A 9,568-nucleotide genomic window follows, 5' to 3' on the forward strand; every position below is an offset into this window, starting at 1 on the left:
GATAGATAGATAGATAGATAGATAGATAGATAGATAGATAGATAGATAGGGTGTATCCTTAGCTGGTATAAATCAGTGTAGTTCTTGTGAAGTCACTGGAATTATGCAGACCTACACTAGATGAGGATCAAGCCACAGGAGTAAGTCCTTTGAAGTCCATTGTTGTTATAATAATTTCTATAACAGTTGGAATATACTAATATATAATAATTTATACACTTTCTTCTTCTTTTAAGAAGAGTATTCCCCACTATGTGTTAGGCACTTTCCAAACACGTAAGAAGGACAATCCTTGCTATGAGAAACTCACAATTTGAGGACAGACAAGTAGACAGAAGTCAGGCGAAGGGGAATAACCAGAGGCTACATATATAGATTTAAAGTCCTGTATGTAGGTATACCAACAAGATTCAGCATACACAGAGTGGCAGGACTGGGTGTTTAAGAGGGATTCACATGTGGCGAGGGTCGGAAGAGTTCAGAGAGGCTGGACTATTAAGAGGTGGCTGCATGGGAGACGGCACAGAGGTGAATGGGTGAGAATCTGACAAGAGGGTGGGTGAGTGCATTAGTGGAGGGGGCGGGAGGTTTGACAAAGAGCTGATCATGAAGGAGGGACAAAGCTATGTAGAGCAATGAAGGCAGTGACACGAAGATTCAATATGATACAATATTGGTTGGAAAGCCAACAGAAGGATTCCAAGGGGAATTACATGATCAAAGTGATGGGCAAGAAAGAGGAGTTTAGGGGCTGCCTTTTGTATGGAATGACGGGGTCACAGTGTGTGACTGGGGGTCAGAGTCAAAGGTGTTGCAGTGACCAAGGATGAGATGACAGTAACATAAAACCGGTGAAATTAAGATCAGAATTAGAGTCTATTATAATTAAGGAAATAATCTACAGACTCATATTTTGCATTGGTTCCTCAGTTAGTCAATTTTAGGTCAGATTCTACAAAGAGGCCAATGGAGTTAATCCACCTTGACATTGGTCTACAATTGGGCAACCAAAAAGCAAGGAAACCAACATTATAGGCCATTTTGGAAAATGGCAACATTTTGGAACAGTCAATTTTGCAGTAATTTCCTTCTTGCCTCTCCCACATGGTGAGATATAATATAAATAGCACTTACCATGCAGATTTCAGGGTCTTGGCACCACTGTGTCTCATTTTGTTCAAAAATAGAAAAACAAAAAAAAAATAAACCAATTCAGGTATGAATACCAGTAGCCAGCCTTTTAATGAGATCTAATTTCATTGAACAAATGGATCCGATTGAAATCAGTGCTAGTTCCAGCTACTAGAACGAGCCCTGTTGGAGGCTATTGTTACCAAACCTACTGTCTGTGGGAGAGATAGAAGTCTAACACTCTGGTGTGCAGATGTATTCTGTTTCAACAATGTGTGAGGTTTGCAGGATATGCTCTTTATATCTGAAATCATGGCATTTGAGGACAGAGTGCCTAAAATTGCTCAGAGCTCTGGATCTCAGATGGGCTCATTAAACGATCTTTATGTTTCATGGGAGCTGGAGAGAATTGTTCCTAGATGTATTGACGTCAAATGTTTTTTAGGAGCTCACATGTTCTCTCTGTCCGTTTTCCAAGCCTTCTGCACGCATAGAGATAGCACTAGGTTTAATTTGAATTGTTGTTTTTAAACAGAGGCCTTTTCGACACACAAATGTGCACCATTTCCATTAAACCAGTTGTCTGACTGGTGCAAATTCCAGTGTGGACACACTTATTGCAGGCTGAGAGTGGCTCATTCATAAATTCATAGCTTTTAAGGGGAGAAGGACCCATTATCAAATCAAATCTGACCTCCTGCAGAACACAGGGCCAAGATCTTCTCCAACTGATTGTTCAATGAATCTGTACATTTTGTTTGAGCAAGAGTGTATCTTTTAGAAAGATATTCACTCTTGATTTAAAGACTCAAAGTGAGGGCGTATTCACCACATCTCTAGATACATTATTCCAATAATGAATTATGGTAATTGTTAAAAATGTGCCTTATTTAAGAACATAAGAATGGCCATAATGGGTCAGGCCAATGGTCATATAGCCCGGTATCCTGTCTAGAGCCAAATGCTTCAGGGAGAAGGGACAGAACAGGGCAATTATTGAGTGATCCATCCTTTGTCATCCAGTCCCAGCATCTGTCCATCAGAGGCTTAGCCATCTTGGCTAATAGCCATTGATGGACCTTTAAGATGGTGATGGTGGAGGAGGCTGCCTCTATTAGCACTGTCGTGGCTGGAGATTCCCCATCAGAAAATTCTCCAATGATCATAGAATCACAGAATCTTAGAAGATTAGAGTTGCAAGAGACCTCAGGAGGTCATCTAGTCCAATCCCCTGTTCAAAGCAGGACCAACCCCAACTAAATCATCCCAGCCAGGGCTTTTTCAAGCCGTGCCTTAAAAACCTCTAAGGCTGGAGATTCCACCACCTCCCTAGGTAACCCATTCCAGTGCTTTCTACCCTCCTAGTGAAATAGTTTTTCCTAATATCCAACCTAGACCTCCCCCACTGAAACTTGAGGCCATTGCTCCTTATTCTGTCATCCTCCACCACTGAGAGAAGCCTAGCTCCATCCTCTTTGGAACCCCCCCTTCAGGTAGTTGAAGGCTGCTATCAAATCCCCCCTCACGCTTCTCTTCTGCAGACTAAATATGCCCAGTTCCCTCAGCTTCTCCTCATAAGTCTCTCCTCATAAGTCATGTGCCCCAGCCCCCTAATCAATTTTGTTGCCCTCTGCTGGACTCTCTCCAATTTGTCCACATAATTTCTGTACTTGGGGCGGGGGGGCAAGACTGGATGCAGTACTCCAGATGTGGCCTCTCCAGTGCCGAATACAGGGGAATAATCACTTCCCTGATCTGCTGGCAATGCTCCTACTAATGCAGCCCAATATGCTGGTAGCCTTCTTGGCAACAAGGGCACACTGCTGACTCATATCCAGCTTCTCGTCCACTGTAATCCCCAGGTCCTTTTCTGCAGAACTGCTGCTTAGCCAGTTGGTCCCCAGCCTGTAGCAGTGCATGGGATTCTTCCATCCTAAGTCCTACTCTAGTCCTTTGTTTACCCCAGCTCTCTTGCCAGTGTTCTGCTAGTCAGGAAGCTTTTTTTTATGATCTATTGCACTCTGTCACCCTCTAGTTCAAGCTATAGGTTAATATCGGTCCTTTCCTATTTCAACCTTTTCTTCACTTGTTTTGCTATATTTAGGTTTGGAAGGATTAGATTTTTATTGGTAAATGTCAATCTTACCATTCACACACACAAACCAATGAAAAAAATACTTCCTTCAATAATAATCAAAATTTACAGAGCATCAAAATAAGAAACGTGCGGCCTGAGAACTCATTACAATTTGATTTGAAGCTATTTGCTATGTATATGTGGACATGTAAGTTTGACAATTTGTGTTCTAATGGTTATAAAGCTGTAACTTTTTTCATATTGATGTCAGCTGTCATTAAATAATTGTTGTCTCCCCTCCCCATTGTCTGACCCCCCCATAACGTCCCACACCAGTGAATTTAAATATATTAAAAATAGAAAAACTACTAAAGAATAAACATCAGTATTGCCAGTCAACATTACATATATGAAAAAAGTGAATTCTTCCAAGCCTAGCCATATTGAAAATATTGGGATTTCTCTCTTATTTTGTTGAAGCTTTTCGCTTTAAACAGAAGAGCGTCCTCACTTCTAGAACTCTGTGCCTCCTTAAATTTCCATTCCTTTCTCTGGTCAAGTGTCCATTCTCCCGTATCCTGTTCTTCACCAGTGCTGCCAATATTGGGCGCCCGTTTGTTTGCTATGCCGAGAAATCCCCCTCCCCCTTTCCATCATACTGCTCATTGCTCATGGAACATGCTCGATACCCTTTCTTCTTTCAAAGCACGCGTCAGGATTTCTGCTGCAGTGCCTGTGAGAATCAGTGTGTGACCTAGAGAACAGAGAACTTGGCTGGTGTTAGAAAACCTGGCTTTTATTCTCAGCCATGCTACATATGTTGTTGGCATCCTTTCATCTATGAGAGATGGTGGGAATTGCATCCTATGAGGTAGGTTTGCAATGTCTCATGTGACAGAATAGTCCAATCCAAGATTTGCATGATCTTTGGCAGTTATTACAAATGTAGGTATCTTGGTTGGGAGCTGCTTGCTTCCTACGGGCTCTTTTCTCTTCAAGCTGTAGGAGCCAGCTCCTGCCATGGACTTTGATACCTCCAATGTTGACGATGGCATCGCTTGTTACGATCATTTGCCAAGTTTTCCCATTGGTCAGGTTCAATTCAAAATTCCTTCATATCTCACTTGCATGTGTCTTTATAGCGAAGTTTGGGACGTCCTGTTGTTCTTGTTCCCTCTGATAGCTCCCTGTATAGCATGTCCTTTGGATTGCGTCCGTCTTTCAACCTACTCAGGTGGCCCAGCCTGCACAGTCATCTTTGCTTGAGCAGGGTTGTCACACTTGGTAAATTTGCCCTTTGAAGAAACTCTGCGTTGGTAACTTTATCTTGCCATTTGGTGTTAGCATAAACAATGTAGGTGGAAACTGTTTAACCGTTTCTCCTGATGAGCACAAAATTGTCTGTGTTTCACCACCATACATGAGAGTGCTGAGGACGCAAGCTTGATACACTTGCTACATAGGAAAAAGTACTTTCCTTCTCTGAGCCTCTGCTCGCCCTCCTCTGTCTCTTTTTGAAGTAGAAGCTCTTCAGGCCAGCAAATATTTGTGCAGCCTCAGATGTGGCTTCTAGGTCTAACTGTAGTAGAAATTAGAGTAGCAGTTGGGATCAAAGAGCATGCATTTTAACTCTATGAGGGGCATGAAGCTTTCAGGCTGAGACTTTGAAAGCCAAAGGTATTTAGATACCCAATTCTGAGTAAGTGTAATGGGAATTGGTGCCTGAATCACCTAAGGGGCTTTGCAATGTCCCAGCCTCAGTCTATACCCTCATTAAGATACCATGAGTAGATTCTCAGGAAATTCTATTTATAATTGTTTCTTTAGTTTTTTGGAATTTTGGTTTATTTCATTTTATTGTGGGAGGCCCAGAGAGAGGGTGGGTCCTGTCCCCAGTGAGGACAGGAGGCCCTGTAGGGTGGGGGTGGGGTGCAGAGCAAGCCCGCCCTGCTGTCACCCCACAACTACAGCTCCTGTCTCGCGATGCTGGACCCAGCTCCCGCATTGTGACATGGCACATGAATTTGACATGAGTCTTGTCAGTTTCACAACTGACTAAACTGACCAGACTCTTGCTGTCCGGCAAAGGCAGATTTATGGAGATTGGAAACCTGGAAGCCCTGAATTTTCCATAGCTCAGCTAGGGAGACCAGATGTCTCAATATTATTGGGACCATTCCGATATTAGGGGCTTTGTTTTATATAAGCAACTATACCCCTCCCCATTTCATTTTATTGAACAAAAAAAAAAAGCTTTGATCCCATGTTGTCATGTGTGAGACATAAATTTCCACATCCCTTTTCTAAGGGCCTCCTTGACCTCTTTGTTTCTCAGGCTGTAGATGAGCGGGTTGATCATGGGAGTCAAGACTGTGTAGGAAAGAGAGAAAAATTTGTGCAGGTCTCTCAGTCTCTTGGTGTTTGGTAACATATAAACAATCATCAGGGTCCCGTAGAAAACTGTCACCACAATGATGTGGGAGGAGCAGGTGGAAAAGGCCTTTTGCCTCCCGGCAGTGGAAGGGATTCTCAAGATGGTGGTGATGATACAAACGTAGGATGTCAGGGTCAACAGAAATGGGGGCAAAGTGAACACAGATGACAGCACAATATCCAAAAGTGTGACAAGGCAGGTGTTGCTGCAAGACAGTTTAACTATTGGGGTGAAATCACAGAAGAAATGGTCAATTTTGTTGGGGCCACAGAAAATTAGTTCAGAAGCCAATGATATTATGATGGAACTAGCTAGAAATCCACTTAGCCAAGACCCATCTGCTAGCTGGAGGCAAAACCTGCCGTTCATACGGGCTTCATAGTGCAGTGGTTTGCATATCGCTAGATACCGATCATAAGACATCACAGAGAGGAGATAACACTCTACACCTGTCAGAGAAGCAAAGACATATAATTGCATGAAACAACCAGTAAATGACATTTCAGTTGTCTTTGTCGAGAAACTGGCCAGCACGCTGGGCAGGATGGTGGAGCTGCAGCAGGTCTCCAAGCAGGACAGATTCCCCAGGAAGTAGTACATGGGGGTGTGAAGGTGCTGATCAGTCACAACAAGCACAATGATGAGGATGTTCCCAGCCATGGTGACAATGTAGATCACCAGAAACAGCAGGAAGAGAAGGGTCTGCAGTTCAGGGAGATTTCCGAATCCCAGGAGGATGAATTCCGTGACAGATGTTTTATTGTCCCAGCTTGCCTTTGCCATGAGATGTATCCAACAAACCCTGGAAGCAAATACAGAGAAAATCTACTTCAAATTTAGTGCATTGTCAGCAATTCATTCCATAAGTTTTAAAATCAAGACTGGTATGTTCTTTTAAAGAGCTGCTCTAGTTCAAATGTGAACTATTTTAGGGAAGTTCTATGGGCTGTCTGTGTTCAGACGAGATGGTCCCTTCTGCCCTTGGAATTTGTGAACCTATGGACGTTTCCTTTTTAAAAATTCTTCCCTTCTGGTTACAAAATGAACTGTTGGGTTTGGAAATTGCCAGGAATCTGAATTCCTATAATAGATTATTAATTTCCTCTAAAATAGTTCAACAAATTATCATTGTTTATGGATAAAAACATAAGAACGGCCATACTGTGTCAGACCAATGGTCCATCTAGCCCAGTATCCTGTCTTCCGACAGTGGCCAATGTCAGGTGCTTCAGAGGAACTGAACAGAACAGGTAATCATCAAGTGATCCATCCCCTGTTCCCCATTCCCAGCTTCTGGCAACAGAGTCTAGAGACACCATCCCTGCCCATCCTGGCTAATAGCCATTGATGGACCTATCCTCCATAAACTTATCTAGTTCTTTTTTTAATCCTATTATAGTCAGATTCAAGGCATGACATAAGGCGAGATGTTCTGGTTGTCCTGGTTATATACATGTTAATAGCTGCATGCAAAGAGCTGCAATGCAGAATAACATTGTATTGGAGCCGCAAACCCATGAAAAATGCTGCCTAATCTTTTATGCAATGACCTAGCACCTTAGCTATTACTAATTATTTAAATATATACTGGCATCTCTCTTTTTTTAGTGTATTTCTGTATAGCCTTTATTGAGTATGGTATTGAATGATATTGATAATCCATTTAAACTCTAGTATTAGTCGAAGATCTGGTCTCCATAGCTTCTCTGTTATTTTAAACATTAGTGCTAACACCATCATGTGGGATAGCATCATTGCGGGGATTGGAGATTTGAGGAGCAGGTGAGAAACAACAATCACACTCACATTTAATTGGATGTACCTTTTTCACGCAGAAATCTCCCCTATAACTGCTACATAGATTGCAATGGGTAGGACAAGGTGTCCGCCGCCAGTATTTCTAATTCTTTCATACTCACATCTCGATGTGGAATCCTGGCTCCTCATCAGGGGACAAGATGACCTCTAGGAAGTGAGGCGCTCTAGCCATTAGCTGAGCCCCATTTATAAGAAGTTACACATACACCCACAAAAGGTTATTAATAGGCATGAGGGTTGAATCCCATGTGTCCATGTTTGGGATTTATCAGGGGGGCTTTTCAGTTGATAGACCTATTGGATAGTGCTCCTATTTACCCCTCAGCATTTATGTCACTGTATCACTGTGAGGAGGGGACGGGTCTCAGAGCCCGGGCTCCAGCCCGAGCCTGAGCGTGTACACTGCAATTTGTAGCCCTGCAGCCCAAGTTCTGTGAGTCTGAATCAGCTGACCCAGGGCCTGAGACTCGGTGCTGTGGATATTTTATCACAGTATAGACATACTCTCACATTTTGCCCTGACTATAAAGTCATCTTGTGGTGTTGACTGATCCCTGGAGCCCCTCCAACTCAGCAGTTATTTCCAAAACATCAGAGTACAAACAGACACAAACGCATTGGGCTTATTATTAACTTACTTATGCTAAATTATCTTTATAATATAGGTAACGTATCCTCAGTACTAAGTCTTAATTTGGCTAAGCTAAACATTTCAGCTTTAAACCTGACAGGGGTGCTCAAACTTTTCAGGCTGTGACAACCCCCAAAAAATGTTACTTCTGCACTGCTACTTCAAACCTCTCAGGGGTTGTGACCCCCAGTTTGCAACCCCCTGCCTTAAACTCTTTTACCCATTACCTATCGTGTTTTAGTCTCATATATCCAGTCTTATAACAGATTCATTTATTAGTTACAAGCTACACCTGTACCAGTAAGTATTTAGACAGATGAAGAGAAAGACAGAGTGATAGCTATGTAGACAGACATTGGATTATAAGAAAGCTTTTCTTCCTTTTAAAAAATAAGTAAATTGGTCCCCTTGGTGGATCTGCATGAATATTTGATATTGTAGAACACTGACGTTTTGGGAATGAGCCATACACATATTCTGCTCAGGGTTTTTGTTTGTTATACTTTCCACAACAGTTTCCTGCTCTGTTCATTTTCAGACTAAACAAGCCCAGTTTTTTCAATCTTTTCCCATAGGTCATGTTTTCTAGATCCTTAATAGCTTTTGGTGATCTCCTCTGGACTTTCTCCAATTTGTGAACACCTTTCCTGAAATGTGGCACCCAGAACTGGACACAATACTGCACTTTAGGACTAATCAGCACAGAGTAGAGTGGAAGAATTACTTCCCGTGTCTTGCTTACAACACTCCTGCTAATACAGCCCAGAATGATGTTCTTTTTTTTTGTTTTTTGCAACAGTTGACTCATATTTAGCATGTGGACCACTATGACTCCCAGATTCCTTTCCACAGTACTCCTTCCTAGGCAGTCATTTCCCATTTTGTATGTGTGAACTGATTGTTCCTTCCTAAATGGAGTATTTTGCATTTGTCCTTATTAAATTTCATCCTATTTACTTCAGACCATTTCTCCAGATCATTTTGAATTTTAAGCCTATCCTCCAAAGCACTTGCAAAGCACTTTCCCAGGTTGGTATCATCTGCAAACTTTAAGTGTACTCTCTATGCCATTATCTAAATCATTGAGGAAGCTATTGAACAGAACCTGACCCAGAACTGATTCCTGCGGGACCCCACTCGTTATGACTGTGAACCACTGATAACTACTCTCTGGGAACAGTTTTCCAACCAGTTTTGCACCCACTTTATAGTGGCTCCACCTAGGTTGCATTTCCCTAGTTTTTTAATAAGAAGGTTATGTGAGACAGTATCAAAAGCCTTACTAACGTCAAGTTATACCATATCTACCACTTCCCCCCATCCACAGGGCTTATTACCCTGTCAAAGAAAGCTTTCAGGTTGGTTTGACACAATTTATTCTTGACAAATCCATGCTGACTGGTACTTAACCCCTTATTATCTTCTAGATGTTTGCAAATTGATTGCTTAATTATTTGCTCCATTATCTTTCAGAAGT

The 9,568-nt window shown here is 42.1% G+C and overlaps 1 protein-coding gene across 1 annotated transcript; it reads right to left on the reverse strand.

Annotated features, from left to right (window-relative positions):
- Window positions 1–5,477: 5,477 nt before the first annotated feature.
- On the reverse strand, window positions 5,478–6,425 carry LOC113409013 (olfactory receptor 11A1-like). The gene has a single exon (XM_026662541.1). The coding sequence runs from the start codon at window positions 6,423–6,425 to the stop codon at window positions 5,478–5,480; it is 948 nt and encodes a 315-aa protein (XP_026518326.1).
- Window positions 6,426–9,568: the final 3,143 nt, after the last annotated feature.

This window comes from Terrapene carolina, unplaced genomic scaffold, assembly GCF_002925995.2.
Source record: "Terrapene carolina triunguis isolate 2854851 unplaced genomic scaffold, T_m_triunguis-2.0 Scaffold28311, whole genome shotgun sequence".
Classification (NCBI taxonomy): domain Eukaryota; kingdom Metazoa; phylum Chordata; order Testudines; family Emydidae; genus Terrapene; species Terrapene triunguis.